Genomic DNA, 16,373 nt, shown 5'->3' on the forward strand with positions numbered 1-16,373 from the left:
AAGCGTAAAACCTCAGCCTCTACGAAAACGTGACTGGACGTTTGGTCACCAGTCTTTTGGTCCCTTTTGGTGGCCAGTCAAATGTACTTAGATATTAAACAGTACTTCGATATCAAACAGTACTTCAATATCAAACAGTATTTAGATATTAAACTCTCTCTCTTAGATATTGAACAGTACTTAGATATTAAACAGTACTTGGATATTAAACCCTTCTTGTATATTAAACAGTACTTAGATATTAAACAATACTTGGATATTAAACACTACTTAGATATTAAACCCTACTTAGATATTCAACAGTACTTGGATATTAAACAGTACTTAGATATTAAACACTACTTGGATATTAAACACTACTTGGATATTAAACACTACTTGGATATTACACTGGATTTAGATATTAAACTGTACTTTGATATTAAACAGTACTTAGATATTAAACTGTCTCTTATGAATATAAGTTTGAGAGCTGGCTTTAACAGTAAACTCCGTCACCATTTGACCTGCGACCAAAAGACCGGCGACCAAACGTCCAAGCAGCCTAAGAAACGGACTTCTTGGTCCAAAGCCAGAACCAGAAAAGGTGAAGACGATTATGTGGGAATGAAAAGAAGACCTCCCCCATGTTTTGGGCTCATAGCGAGCGAGGTATGACACTAATCGCTTCAGACTGGCGTGGCGCCACCCGGGGATGAAAAAGAGACGGGGCGCCGGCCGCGGCGTAATGGAAGGGAGCGAGTCGTGAAACGGCCAGAGGGGACGCCGCCGGCCAAAGCGGGCCATTTGTTTGCGCGGCTTCGGTAAATACGCGTCAAGCGCCATCCTCGTTGAAGGGCTAACGAGCCGTGGCCGGCTCGCTAGGTGAGGGCGGCACCGCTTTTTTACGGGCCAGAAAAAAGATGCGCCAAAGTACCTGCGTGACATACATTTGACGAAAGGCTGGATATTTTTAACACATTACATGTCTAAGGCTAATTAATACTAAAATCCTTTCAATTTAAAGGTAAAGAACCGTTTTGGAACAAATATGGCTACGCAATTAATCATGATTAATTGATTACAGTGCCTCAAACTATTTAGATTAACTCATTTAATCTGGACTAATGAAGATATGATGCTTATCCAGGGTTATTAATTTTTTCGGCGCTAGCAGGTGGCGTCTTTTTGCGAGGATTTTAAATGAGTTTGTCATCGGTAGATGCTGCAAAGTGATTGGACGTCAGTCCAATGTGATTGACGATTCCAAAATCTGTCACTATTCTCGATTTCTACGTCAAAATAATGATTTTTTAGCCTTATTTCAATAAAAAACAACTAATACTTACTACTACTGCGTTAGCATTAGCGTCTCTGAGCTACACGATGGTTTACAAGGAGAACACGGCAAATGTCCTGCCCTACTTCTCTCACTTGATGAGCAGAGTCCCGATGTCCGTCACCCCCCTTTAAATAGACTCCCTCCCAGGGGGGTCTCGGTTGGACACAAAGTCAACGACGCTATCCCGCCCACGTTCACCTTCAACCAATGCTAACGTCATTGAAGTCTTTCCATATTTGTTCATTTTTTTCTCCCCGGAACCTCTAACGTATTTTTGGACGGCGGATTTAGTCCGTTTCATCTCATTGGCTAAATAACGGTCTGCAAAGAGGATATGAATCTAATCTGGCCTGGAGTTTAATTGAGGTGGGTTCATTTTTTAAGGGGGGGGGGGTATTAAAATAGTGTCCATTTTAATCAAGGAGCCCTTCAGCACCAAAAAATGAGCACCCAATTAAAGTTGGAATAATGGAATACATCGGTAGAAGCCTCTTTGAGTTCATTTTATCGTTTTGCCCGATAGGCTGAGCGGCTGGTTTCCACTACAGGGGTACGAAACCCCTTTGCTTTGCTATTTTTACAGGACAATTCAACTTTAAGGTCTTTGATGGGGGTCATTATAACAGACTACCAAAAAAGACAATTTTTAGGCTGCGTATGGTTCGTTTCTTCAAGTTTGTGTTCCAAATGTCCGGGGACCAAACGTCTGAGGACCAAACGTCTGGCTACCAAACACCCGAGTACCAAATTCAACGCTAAAGGCTTTGATGGTGATCGTTCTAGCAGACTGTACCAAAAAAAGACATTTTTTAGGCTACATACGGTTTTATTTCTTCCAAACGCCCAGCTACCAAACGTCCAGCTACCAACTGTCCAGCTACCAAACGTCCAGAGCCCAACTGTCCAGTTACCAAACGTCCAGGTACCAAACGTAGTACCAAATTCAACGCTAAGGGCTCTGATGGTGATCACTCTAGAGAAACTGTACAAAAAAACAATTTTTACACTAGTTATAGTTTTGTTTCTTCAAGTTTGCTGTCCAGCAGAGGGCGCTGACATTTTCTAACGTAGCTTTCCCAAGTCCTGAGCTAACCCCAACAACAACGGCGGTGCAAACAAACGTACAGAAGATCCGAGGTTAAATCTCAAGGGAGCGAAAGAAAATATAAAAGCAGGCGCCCAAGATAAAGAGAGGAATTGCAAAAATGTCCAATGGCGCCATTCGGGGGGGGGGGGGGGACGTAGCAGTCTAGAGAAGAGGGCGACTGGGATGGCGCGATATACGCTTGAGGGATCGGACTGTAGAGGCAACGAGCTCATTAGTGCTTACTCCGCCATACGTGAAGGCACCCGGGTTTGCATATTCAAATTTTACGGCCGCGGCGAGCCTGCGTGAAGGCGGCGCGAGGCGGAGGCGTTTATACGCCGGCGCCGCCGGCCAGGGGTCGTTAGGAGGGACGAGAAAAAGCAGGTCGCCGTCAGAAAAAGGAAAAACAGTGGCCTAGCTGGCTTGGGAGTTGATGAAATCAAAATGGCGGCCGTGGAAAAAGACCTTTATCTCCGGTGGCTGAGTCACGGGCTTAGCTCTTTATCGACATTTTTTTTGACTCCTTAGGGAATCTTTGAGTCTGTCAAAATGACTGGTCGCCAAGTGGAAAAACTCTGAGATGGACTTAATTACTGAAAATGTTTTTAAAATGACCAATCAGGAAGGGTGTTGATTTGTTTTGGTTGCTGTATTTTGTTTTTTGGGGGGTTTTGTAGCGTGGTTTCTTTGTCCTCGCCATTGCGATCCCTGATGCTTGGGTTTTAGAACGGCGACCAATCAATAGTGGAAGATTAGTAATGGGATTCAATGTGACAAAAGGTGTAATCCCTTCCCTCGGTTGCCATGCCGAATACGGTGTATAAATAGCCTTTTCTCAAAAGACACCGGCTTAAGCGCTCATTTCAGGACGTTTCCGTTACCGACATGCAAAAAAAATACATAAAAAAATGGAAGCATTTCCATTCTTTTATATCCAGAAGAGTGACTTCATTTGGAAAAAAAATATCTAATTAATTACAAGTGTTGTATTAAATTCGTTTTGATTAATCAGGCCTAAAAAGGTTTTTTTTTTTAATTTGGAAGGATTTTTGTTGATGAATGAATTCAATTAAGGTCAGGAAAATGGTTTTTAATTGTGTTTCGGGGTAAAATGGTTAAAAATCAATTAGTCGGGGGAAGGGGCGGAGTTAAAGAGCAATAGAAATAACGGAAAATCTAAAAAAGTGGTGTAAACTTGGCAAAATAGTTGTTTTTTGTACTATTTTGTAAGGAAATTACGCAATATTAATCGACAAAACAGAAATTAGTGAACTGATAAACCTTCAAGATACAGCTATAGCGACCTATCATTTTTTGATGATGTCATCGATCGCATTGAACGCATTAAACGGCCCAAAAAGCTTTTAGTTTTTTAATTTAAAAGGAATTTAGTTGATGAATTAGTTCAATTATAGTCTGGAAAGTGACATTTAATTGCGTTTTGGTATAAAATGGTTAAAAATTAATTACCTGGGGGGAGGGGGCGGAGTTAAAAAGCAATAGAAATAACAGACACGTGTCTAAAACACTGTAAATAACTGCTTTTACTACTAAAATTTTGCAATATTAATCAACATAATGCAAATTAACACACTGATAAACCTTCAAGATACCTTCAATTGCGACCTATCATTTTGCCATGATGTCATCAATCCCAAATGAACGGCCATTTACATACGAACGACCTTTCAGCGCACGTCATTGAGACCCCCCCGAGGGGTTCTTGGAGTTGCTTCATCCCCCCTGCCTTTAATTACCCGTGTATTTTAGCGCTCCTCCATTGCAGAGGACAGCCCGGGATGTTAGCTTAGCACCTGGGGATCAACGCCACAGGATATCAGGGGCTCTTATCGGCGTTCCCGGGGGGGCGGCGGCTAGAAAAACAGATTTAGCAAACAGCCTCTCAGGTAGCAAGTGTCCTCATTAGCTCTATCATCACTATTAACTGCATTAGCGGACCTGTTTTGATTGCCGTCATTAGCGTTAGCGGTTTAAGCACGTCGTTGGTGACGGGCGAGGGGTCAAGAAAGCAGGTGCCTGGGCTGTGTTTTTTGAACAAATCCATGGGTTGTTATAGTCAATGTAGCCGTGATTGGACGTTTGGTGGCCGGTCCAATGGTGACAGAGAGTTTACTGTTGAAACCAACTCGCAAAAATATATTCATGAGAGAGAGTTTAATATCTAAGTAGTGTTTAATATCTAAGTAGTGTTTAATATCTAAGTACTGTTAAAAAGAATAGATATTAAACTCTCTCATCAATATAATTTTTCTAGTGCTAGTTTCAAAAGTACTTAGATAAAGACAGTACTTGGATATTAAACAGTACTTAGATATTGAACTCCTCTCTTAGATATTAAACTCTCTCATGAATATAATTTTGAGAGCCTGTTTCAAAAGTACTTAGATATTAGACAGTACTTAGATATTAAGCAGCACTTGGATATTAAACACTACTTGCATATTAAACACTACTTGCATATTAAACACTACTTGCATATTAAAAACTACTTGCATATTAAACACTATTTGGATATTAAACACTACTTGCATATTAAACACTACTTGGATATTAAACACTACTTGGATATTAAACACTACTTGGATATTAAACACTACTTGCATATTAAACACTACTTGGATATTAAACACTACTTGCATATTAAACACTACTTGCATATTAAACACTACTTGCATATTAAACACTACTTGGATATTAAACACTACTTGCATATTAAACACTACTTGGATATTAAACACTACTTGGATATGAAACACTACTTTGATATTAAACACTACTTGGATATTAAACACTACTTAGATATTAAACTCTCTCTCTTAGATATTAAACAGTACTTAGCTATTAAGTACTCTCTCTCTCTCTCTTAGGTATTAAGTACTCTCTCTCTCTTGGATATTAAACTCTCTCATGACTATAATTCTGCGAGCTGCTTTCAACAGTAAACTCTCTACCACCATTAGACCGGCCCCCCAAAAGACCGGCAACCAAACGCCCGAGCACCCATTTGCGGCCTATTCGAAAACTACCAGCAATACCGATGGGTGCCATCAGGTGGCTTTTGGGGAAAGGGATACCGACAAACAAAAAAAGTCAATGGCGTGACGGTAAACAATCACCCGGATGCGCTGCACTCAGAGATTACGGCGTAGAAAAATAGCGAAGGGAAAGCGAGCGTGCCCAGTTCCTTCTCGCGTGATCTGATAGCGCCGGAGCAACGGCGAAGCAGAATGAGCGGTTTTGCATCAGCGCCTTTTGAATAATCATTTTTTTTTGGGTGGAAAAAACGCGGGCAGCCAAGGAGATAACAGAAGGCAAGCGGAGATAGGAGTCTGTCCCCCTCTGCCTCAACGCCGCTGCCGTCGTCGTCTTCATTTCAAATGGTGCTTTTGTACACAATGTGGCATCTCCCACTCGCTGGGCTGTGATCAGGCGGGCGCCAATGACAAGGCTACTGTCAGACGCCGCACGCCACGCGTTCAATTACAGCTGTTTAGATGTGACACAAAGCAACCTGTCGGATTTTTTTCCACGGGGAAAGAGCTAAGAGAGAGAAAAACCCAGAGACAATCAAGTATTGTGGTTTTTCTCCTCAACCGCCAAGCAAGCTATTGCTTTAGCCGCGGGGCTCATAGAATGCTATTGATCACGTCTGCAAAGAGAAATCTATTCTTTAACTCCACCCCACCCACCCAGAAACAAAAAACTCTGATGAATCACAGCCGTGTAAGAACCATGACTCAGCTTTCAACCCGTATTTTCACCACTATAAGGCGCACTTAAAAGTCTTACATTTTCTCCATAATAGACAGTGCGACTTATAATCCAGTGCGCCTTATATATGGACCAAAACACAACGAAAAACCACCCCTGTCGGATATTAAAAAAACAAGGAAGCTTTTTGCTAAAGAGAGCCACAAAAAAAAATCATATTTTCTAATGTTATTCCTTGTGAGCCATACTACGAATTTCAAAGTCAAAATACATACATGTAAACCAGTGCGTTACCCTTAAATTTTTGTAATTTCAGTACTCTTAAAGTGGAAAAAAAGAATATTTCTTTAAAATATTCTTATACTGTTGCTAATCAATAAGAGGAAGCATTCCAGAAGAGTCTACTGCAAAAAAATGAATATTAAAGTACTTCTAGATGTAATATCTCAGTTCTGTCACTAGGGATTTCCATATTTTAGCTTACAGGTTAGCAAAGAGCCAAATGCACTCATCAAAAAAGCCACATATGGCTCCTGAGCCATAGGTTCCCTACTCCTGATCTACAGCAAAAAAAATGAAGATTAAAGTACTTCTAGATGTAATATCTCAGTTTTGTCACTAGGGATTTCCATATTTTAGCTCACAGGTTAGCAAAAAGCCAAATACACTCATCCAAAGAGCCACATATGGCTCCTGAGCCATAGATTCCCTACCACTGAGCTATCTAAATAGACAGTAAATCAATCTAAAGGGACTAATCAGGACTTGGTGGATAGAGTAAGGCGGGATTGGTACATTGGTACATGAAAAGACAACCCATGGCCACCCAAAAGAGAGATAAAAGAAGAAAAACAAAAAGCAAGAGTACGACTCCTGGGAGATTTAACGGGATTGATCGTCTTTCCGCATCAGCGGCGTCCAAAGCTAACATGCCTGAGTTGTTTGGAGATTCACAATCGCTGCCAAAAAAAACAAGCTGTTCTTTCCAACTTGTTTAAACATGACTTCGGGTTAACTTTGTGGAAGGTCGGACCAAGTAAGGAGACAACCTTTTACAACTTTTTCTCCGTTTTTTTGGCTCCTTGTGAGCAAGAAAAAATGATGTAGTACATAAGAATCCCGGGGCTTTTACCCAAATAAGGACAAAGCTCAGAAACGGGGGAGGAACGCGGTTCAACTCCGCCAAAAGGGTCAAAACCGGCCAAGTAATATGTCAAAAGATCCGAAAAATTGCAACTTTTTTGCACGTTTCAGTTACAAATTGGCAAGAAAAACCACCAGTATATTCACAGAGAGTTATTTCAAATAAATAAATAAAAGGGTAACACTTAAAACCCCTGCTGTCAAGTCCTTCTGTCACTGTGAAATATCGTGTACAGAGAAGTACCGGACCCTAGTGAGGAGTTCAAAAGGTTTCACTGACCTCTAAAAAAGTCCGCCGGGAAGACGAAGCTACGTGGCTAAAGGGGGTACGGGGCTACGGGATTATCGCAATAAATTGAAGGCCGAACTGCAAGTTAAAGTCTGGAAAATGTGTAAGAAAGTATCTGAGGATTGACAGCTACTACTTGACAAGATTTGACTTTACAGAGATTACAACTAATGGGGTAGTGTTCCTACTGTTTCTACCAAAAAAAAGACCCCCTTACGCACCCACACTGGGTAAATCAAATCAATAACCCGAAGGGGGAGGAGGCGCCCTGTCACAAACGTCTCCGCCGGCGGCGGGAAAATCAATGGAGAACGCCGCGAGCATCCGCTAAGCTCATAGCCCATTTGTTCTGGTTCCCGTTTATCCGCCGCGGGCCTAAAAACGTGATGAAAAATACCTTCAAACAAAAAGCTAAATTACCAAGTCATAAACTAGCCTTTAAAAAACGCCAACGAATGAGTTTTTGTAGTGAATTCAATTCTTTATAAACCAGTCAAAGTATTCTTGTGTCCTTATAAGGCATCATTCTTAAAATATAGGACAAATACAGTCCAGGAATAGATATGTGCTAGCTTAAAGCGTCTTCGTCTCATTCTGCTCACAAATCCAGACCCTGTGATTTATTTAGGCCCCTCCCTTTCTACAAAAAAAGAGGGGTGTTTGGTCTCGTGGTTTTGACAACGGCGGTTGTACCATGGGAACAATTCAGGGTGGACTTTTCCCTGCGTCAGTGGTGACGGATTCGCGTCACGTCTACGTCTGCGTCCAAGGACTAATCTAGTACTCAGGAGGGGGGGGGGGGCAATTAAATGGTATTGATCGCACGCCCTTTTTCTGATGCGGTCTCGTAATGAGGCTGAACAGACTCGATAAGAGCTGGGCGGAAGGTATTGTTATGGATTTGAAGTTGAATGGCAAGGTTAAAGTCCATGTAGAAGAATAGAAAGGGTACTTTTATTATTTGGGGAACAAAGAAGTACCGTATTTCGACGACTATAGACGTAGTTAAAAGTCTTAAATGTTCTCCAAAGTAGACAGTGCGCCTTATAATCCAGTGCGCCTTATATATGGACGAAAACTGAAAACCAAAAACGAAAAACCACCACTGTCGGATATTAAAAAAACACAAACGCCTGAACTGAAGTAATACTGTTAAATATACAGATGCCATCTTAGTTTACAACATCTTCCATCATATAGCTCCTCCCCCACTGCAAGATTTTATACAAAAACATCAACAATGGCTGGCTCTAGAGGTGACTGTGTACTTCATACCTAGAAGTCAATAGCAATTACCCTATTTTCACCACTATAAGGCGCACTTAAGTCTTAAATTTTCTCCAAAATAGACAGTGCGCCTTATAATACACTGCGCCTTATAGTCGTGAAAATACGGTACTTGGATTCTTAGTGGTAGGATGTTTTTAAGAGTGCTACTTGTATTTTTTTATCAGTTTTTGTACATGGACTCGATTAAATCTGACATCTGTGCTTCTGGACTGGGGAATAATTCAGTTTTTAGCTATTTCTGAACCTGGGTAATGTTTTTAAATGAAAAACCATGTCATGTTTAAATCAGCTACTATAGCCAAAAATCTGCTATAAAAGTGAGCTATTTTTAAATAAACCGCAAGCTAGCTTTTAGCAAATACATAGGCTTTAATTTGATGCAATCAATTGGTATTTTAACCTTTTTAGTGCAACTGACAACAATCATTTTGCCCAATCTGTGTCAATTAGCAGCCATTTTGGTTCAAACAGATCGAACATGGGTTAAAATACAAGGGAAATAAAGTATTTCAGGAATTTTCACAGTGTTTAAATAATTGAAATATGGCTTGAAGAGCTTTCACTGTCTCCCTAAAGCCCCCAAGAGAAGTTAAGCCCCTCCCCCAACATCACGTTATTGCTGGCGTGTATGAGAGGTGACAAGCTGCCACAACAAGACATCAAATTAAAAGCTTCAAAGCAACCTTGACATTTTGCGCTATAGTTGCGCCTCGGCCCGCGTCAACTCGTCCCGGGAGGCGTACGTTCAAGACGTTTTAGTCAAAAAACCCGAGCCGGCACCTGCCACGCACAACCGGTACGAGAAGAGATGTCAAAAATATGTCTGCTAAAGTATAACGGAATGCTTTCTCGAACTTCCAATATTAATGAACGCCGGCAAAAATAGAAGCGTCTTCCTTCCTGCGACGTAACATCAAAAAGGGCAGGACCCCACGCCCACTTTGGCGCTCACGTCGGGCGGAAAAACGGACCGGCGAAAGACAATTACTGAGCTGAGGGAAGGGGAGAAAAATGAAAACTGAAATGTACTACAATTCATCATTATCTACTTCGCTTTAAGGGTTTTGGAAAGATTTTTGTGTCAGAGAAGACGCTAATTTTGCTTGATTGTTGAAGGACACAAATATATTTTGAATACTATACTATCCTGTATTAATCGGATGTTTTTTTGCATTGAAATTAGACCAAAAAGCACTTCAGTTTGCATATTTATATGTTCAGATGTGATAGATAGAGGCAAAATAATGTTTTTTCTCGAATATATTGTTCCAAACTTTGTTTTATTTATTATTTTCTGTAGAAAATTGAAATTTAGTGTTCAAAAAGTATTTTTCTCCAAAACGAGAGGTCGTCTTATACTCAGGGTCGTCTTATATTCAGGCCAAAACATTAATATTCAAATCAAATTGCAAATGTTATAGGTATTGAGCGGTTTTTGTTAGGGTTTTTTGTTGTTATTTTCAAAGGTCGCATTAAGGGTTTTGGAATGATTTGTTTTGCATTGAAATTAAGCGGAACTGCACTTTAGTTTGCATATTTATATGTTTAGATGTGATAGATAGAGGCAAAACAATGTTTTTTCTAAAATATATTGTTAGAAACTTCATTTTATTGATTATTTTCTGTATAAAATTGAAATTTGGTTCTCAAAAAAGTATTTTTCTCCAAAAAGAGGGGTCGTCTTATACTCTGGGTCGTCTTATACTCAGGGTCGTCTTATACTCAGGCCGATATGGTAGCATTTAAATCAAACTACAAACATTATAGGTCTTTAGCGGTTTTTGTTAGGGTTTTTGTTGTTATTTTCAAGGGTTAACGAGACAAAGTCAACTGTGGCCTCTATAATGTTGCGATAATCACATGTCTGCTACCAGACTCATTTGTTACTGTCCTTTTAATCACACTAATGGCGCCCCCTCTTCATCACCCTCCCAATCAAGATGGCCTCCCGAGGAGCAAAAGGACAACAACTCCTTTGTTGCCATTGACAGCCATTAACACCCAATTCATTTTAACTGAGAATTAATCAAGTTAATCAAGAAAAAATGAACAAATTTTACATTTTTTGCATAAATTCAAGTAAAAACGCCTCGTTTTTAAAGCAACTCTGGTCCATTTAGTATTTCTAGCACGTACCCGACAGAAAAAACTAACATATACTTCTATAAAATACCGAAATACATATATTAGCCTAGCGTACGTGAACATTTCAAGACCACCAAGTACAGTACTTGAGTTGCCGCCTTGAATGAAATTGCCGTTTTTTTTTAAAATCCTAGAGTGCCTTGCCATTAGTATTCTGCCTCCTACTGGTCTTTCGTTTCCTTTCGCCCCTGCTAAACTCCCCCGGGGGTGTCGGAGCGGACCCGGTGCATGTTAAGCGATCGGCCTTAAGGAGTCTAGCCGCCCTAGGGTGGTTTCCGTAGTGAAAAAAAATGGCGCTACTCGCTATCTTAGACAAAAAAGGACCCACCCTTGTTAGAAAATGGATCAATCTCATGAATTTTCCAATTGGGAATCGTTGTCCGATCAGTACACACACAAGCCCGGGCAGATAATGAGAGAAAACGCGGGTGCGGTGGAGAGAACATTTTCAAAAAGGGAGATTGAGCCAGCATGAGAGGACGGATTAGGCAAGACAAAAGAGCAGGTGAGCTTTGATAGACAGAACGAGGGAACGCAAACATCAATGTCGGATTAGATAAGAAAAAGCTAAGCCAGTAAAGAGGCGCAAAATAACGGGCAATAGGGACGGGGGGCTGGATTTTATCCTATAAAAGCCCAGGGTAGTGGGACTAGATACATGTTTGGTGGTAAGGTAAGGTAGGAGGAGTCTAGAGATTGATTGAGGGGGAAGACTGTCCTAAAATTTGAGGTCTGGTACAGCCCCGGGGGGGATTTGGAAACTAGCTAGTGCGCTATGTAAATGTCATGGAAGTCAACGGAGCGAGAGGCTGCTGCCTGTTTCGGATGCTTTGACAGGACATTGCGGGTCAGGTGCATTTCTGGCCAACACACACCCATGAAAATGCTTCTTGTGGATGTCAATTGAAGGGGACGGGACCAGTGGACCAGTTAAAAGACCCACTTTAATACCAGTTCTTGCCAAGTTACAACCTTTGGGGTGTTTGCAAGTACTCCTACGGATGAATTTGGGCTTAAAGGGGTTACCTATTCGTATTACTTGGTTGGAAGGGGTGGAATTATTGGGGAAGGGGTGTGGACAGACGTTTGGTCGCCGGTCTTTTGGTCCCTTTGGTCTAAGTAGGGTTTAATATCTAAGTACTGTTTAATATGTAAGTACTGTTTAATATCTAAGTAGGGTTAAATATGTAAGTACTGTTTAATATCCAAGCGCTTTTTAATATCCAAGTACTGTTTCCTATCCAAGTACTGCTTAATATCTATGTACTGTTTAATATGTAAGTAGTGTTTAATATCTAAGTACTGTTTAATATCTAAGTAGTGGTTAATATCTAAGTACTATTTAATATTTAATTACTGTTTAATATCTAAGTACTGTTTAATATCCAAGTACTGTTTGATATCCAAGTACTGTTTAATATCCAAGTAGGGTTAAATATCGAAGTACTGTTTAATATCTAACTACTGTTTAATATCCAAATATTGTTTAACATCCAAATACTCTTTAATATCCAAGTACTGTTGAAATCTGCTCTCAATATTACATTCATCAGAGGGTTTAATATCTAAGTACTGTTTAATATCTAAGTACATTTGACCGGCAACCAAACGTTTGCTCACAAGGAGGGGACAGACTGCGACCAATCTTGCCATAATCCGATACACCTCAGCATTATCGGAGTTTGAAGACGTTTAAGAAATCAAAGACCAATCAAAGACCCCCCTACTCCCGCCCTGAGCAATTTAAGATACTCTCTGTATGTTTTCAAAGATGAGTGCAAATTACTGGTGTTTCTTGTATTTGAAACGACAAGGGCATCCCGGTCAGGCTCAAGGATACGTTAAAGACGAACCTGTTTGCTGACTGACACATCCTTTTAGCGTTTTTATCAAGCGCTTTATTTTCAACACTTTCCTAGTCGGCGTCGGTCGGCCCTTGAGGGAAGCCGTCTGATCATTTTTCAGGTTACCCGGGGCAAATGTCATCTCATTACAATATCATAACAGACGAGTCTTTTCACATCAAATCGGCGCGGGGAAAACACACAAGAAGCAAACCCAGACGGATGATTTTTCACCCCCCGGGGACATTTTACATGAGGGGGAGGGGCTTATTTGTTCGCAACTCATCAGTTTTACTATCTGTCACCCGTAGAAGATGTCAAATGTTCCTTTTTTGGGAGAATTGTTGCAAAATTGATGGATTTAAGCAGCTAGCAAACACCTATTCAGAGTCTCCGCTTCATTTTCAAAGCGACATTTAATAGAAATTAGAATTTGACAGCTTAAAAGTAGTTATTGTGCCAGAAAACCTGGGTAAAGCAGATAAGAAAATCAGGGACAAAACCTGTTACTACAGTAAAGCAACTTTTTTTTGGAAGAAAACGCTAAAAAGGGGAAATACGCAAACACTCACACAAGCTCCAAAGTAGCCCTGCCATTTTCCAAATACACGCCGACCCTCCATTACATGTTGTTCTTTGTCTTCTCAAAGTAAAGTGTGTCTTGTTGTCAATAAATGAACTCAAACGTGGCATTTTTTTACGGACTATAACATCGGAATCTGGCGCTCGTGGCTAAATTACATTTTAAAGTATTTGAGAGCTTTCTTGGGACAAGTAGGCGGAGTTTTAGTCAATCAAAGACTTTGTTTTACCCTTCCAGAGGGTTTGTTAACAAATATCTAATTCTTAAAATGTCCTAAAAGTCTTGCCAAGACCCCAAAGTCCTTTCCTAACTCAGTCCAAGTCTTTAAACGCAACCCCAAACTGTCTAGTACTCGTAAACGGATTGATAAGATCCCGTATGAGAAGACGTCAGGATTTATCGGGCGCCCGATACGATTCCTTGTCAAAGTCCGACCCCGATCCTTCCTCCCTCCTCTTCCTCGGCTCTCTTTTGGCGGCACGTTTGTCCCGTGACGTCCCCGGAGGCGACCGCGCTGTCTTCTCGGTTCAATCCACCACTGCCGCATCACCCGGTCCTTGACCGCACTGCTTGTCACTCCCCTTTACTTCTCTTCGCCACGTCACCCCCGCATCCCGGTGCGAACGGACAGACGGACGTCTGAGGCTACGTTATTTTATGCCGGGGCAGCCATTTTAGCAACAAAAAAAACCTCTCTAAAACCGCCTTCCCTGAGGGTAGAGGAATTTTCTTTGCTGGGCTTTTTAACGGCACCCCCCGCATACTTTGTCGTATAGTGGTTGATTGTGTGAGTGACAAAAGAGCACTCTCTTTTCCCTGTCCTAATTATTGAATAGAAAAGAGCTTGAAAGTACACTTGAAATACTAAATTAGTACAGAGGTGACAAGGTACTACTTTTCCTGGCGGCGTAAGACGATGTCAACAATACTTCATTGATCAACTAAATCTATTGGTGATAAACTATTCAAATTTCCAAGCAAAAGGGTAAATATAGCCGCCATTTATGGAAGAATTAGCTTTCGTTAAGTCTCAAATTCGCGTTACTTTAAGCACTAAAACAACGCAAAATCGGTACGGAACCAAATTAGCTATTCTAGACGATGTTAGCTATAAAAATGGCTGCTTTTTTGGTGTATATTCGCCAAACAACGTGACAATTTGATGAGCAATCAGTAGCAGGGTGCCGTGGGCTAGAAAGTAGCACGTTGGCTAAAGGGTCGGACGATGGATGGGTCGTGGGTTCAAGTGAGCGGTATAATCAGTATCCGATTGTCTGGGTGATAGCCATTTTAGCGCGCGGGGGTGACTAAAAGTGCGGGAGCATCACTTGTCATGTCATTCCATTCCATCTTTTGATTTTCTTGACATCTTTTCGCTTTTACTTTGGCAAGTTGAGAACTTTTAAGCTCTTCCCAAGCCAATTTCTAGTGAAAATGTCCAATTTTTGTGAATTGGGAGGACGGCAGTGAATGAATTTCAAACAGAAGGGAAGAAAAACGGGTTTTCGGATATGCTTACGCTAAAAAACAGTTGGATTTTGGCTAGCAGAGTTTTGTTTTGGGTTAGATTAGCGGCAAAGGAATGGCACTCGAGACAAACTTTAGATTTATTCTTGCCTGTTTTCCCTGTGGTGACCAATCCCTGGATGATAAAATGCAGCAAATACTTTGTGACAAACAGAACAAGTGATGTCTGTTCTGTATTCTTTCTTTTACAGGAGAAAAAGAGCATTAAAAGTAAGCCGCCAAACCAACTCTTTTGTTTTTTGTTGTTTTTTTTGGGCAAAAGGCATGCTTGGCTTGCTTTGCACTTCCCGCCCGCCGTTGCTTGTTTTTTATTTGATTTCCCATGCATCCTTTCATGAGCAACCAACATCAAACATCACGTAAAAGAGGAATAAAAACATGTCGTTTTTTTTGTCATACGGCAAAGCGTCGCAAAAAAGTCCACCGTCCCTCCCGCTTTGTTGTTTGTCTCGTCGATGAGTCGGCAAAGTCTTTTAAAGGCTCTCATAACACAATCGCTAATCTGGAGGCCGTGGCTAAGCTAGGTAATTGGTTAAAACCCTAATTAGTGGATTAAAAGAATAGCAGGATGTTTGAGCCGTACAAATCTTTAAAGCTACTTAGATCAAGACGTGATTGCCAGCTGTCAATCAGAAGATAAGGAAGGTTTCTGAATGCAAATTGAGGGATGTGTTTTGATTCGTTTGGATTTGTTGGGATTTGTTTGGGATTCGTTTGGGGATTTGTTTGGGGATTCGTTTGGGGATTCGTTGGGGATTCGTTGGGGGATACGTTTGGGATTCGTTTGGGATTCGTTTGGGATACGTTTGGAGATTCGTTTTGGGATTCGTTTGGAGTCGTTTGGAATCATTTGGAGTCGTCTGGAGTCGTTTGGATTAGTTTGGAAACGTTTTGATTCATTTTTATTCATTTTGATTCGTTGCTTGCTAACTTTTCGCACCCAGTATCCGTTTTGCATCCTTATCTTACAAAGTATCCGCACTTAGGAGTGAAGTACTGTGTATTTTTAGGATATAAATAAGAATAAGGTCAAGATTTGACTTGTCTGAAACGTGATCGCACTAGAAACAACGAAAAAAAGTGATCGATTTGAAACCCTGATTCGTTACACAGTACTTTAGTTAGGGGAGCGGTCTCTCTGGACTACAAAAGAAGCCGATAGCAAGCCGCCTCCCTCCAACAAAAAGATTTACAACGTAGGTTAGTCGGGGTTCACAACATGCACAGAATTCAGATCAAATCCAATAACTAACCAACAGAAGTTAAAAACCCACACAGCCACACGGGTAAAAAAACCAATTGCAGCCACCCACCGCCTTCACACTCCGCCCACCACTTAACACAGTCCACTTTTAGATATTCATTCATCATAAAATATCCAACACGTTTGCAAAATGGAGCCAAAAAATAGC

General features: G+C 40.9%; 1 protein-coding gene across 6 annotated transcripts in view; it reads left to right on the plus strand.

Moving 5' to 3' along the window:
- pcdh7b (protocadherin 7b) overlaps window positions 1-16,373 on the plus strand; it is a 64,350-nt gene that overhangs the window by 44,662 nt on the left and 3,315 nt on the right. For 3 of the 6 annotated variants that reach the window (XM_077742152.1, XM_077742153.1, XM_077742154.1), the window contains one exon: window positions 15,153-15,171. The exons of the other annotated variants lie outside the window; for them this stretch is intronic. In XM_077742152.1, the coding sequence (XP_077598278.1) occupies window positions 15,153-15,171 (19 nt within the window). The remainder of the gene's footprint in view (window positions 1-15,152; window positions 15,172-16,373) is intronic. 6 annotated transcript variants of the gene reach the window in all.

The sequence above is a fragment of the Stigmatopora nigra genome, chromosome 20 (genome assembly GCF_051989575.1).
Source record: "Stigmatopora nigra isolate UIUO_SnigA chromosome 20, RoL_Snig_1.1, whole genome shotgun sequence".
NCBI classification, from domain to species: Eukaryota; Metazoa; Chordata; class Actinopteri; order Syngnathiformes; family Syngnathidae; genus Stigmatopora; species Stigmatopora nigra.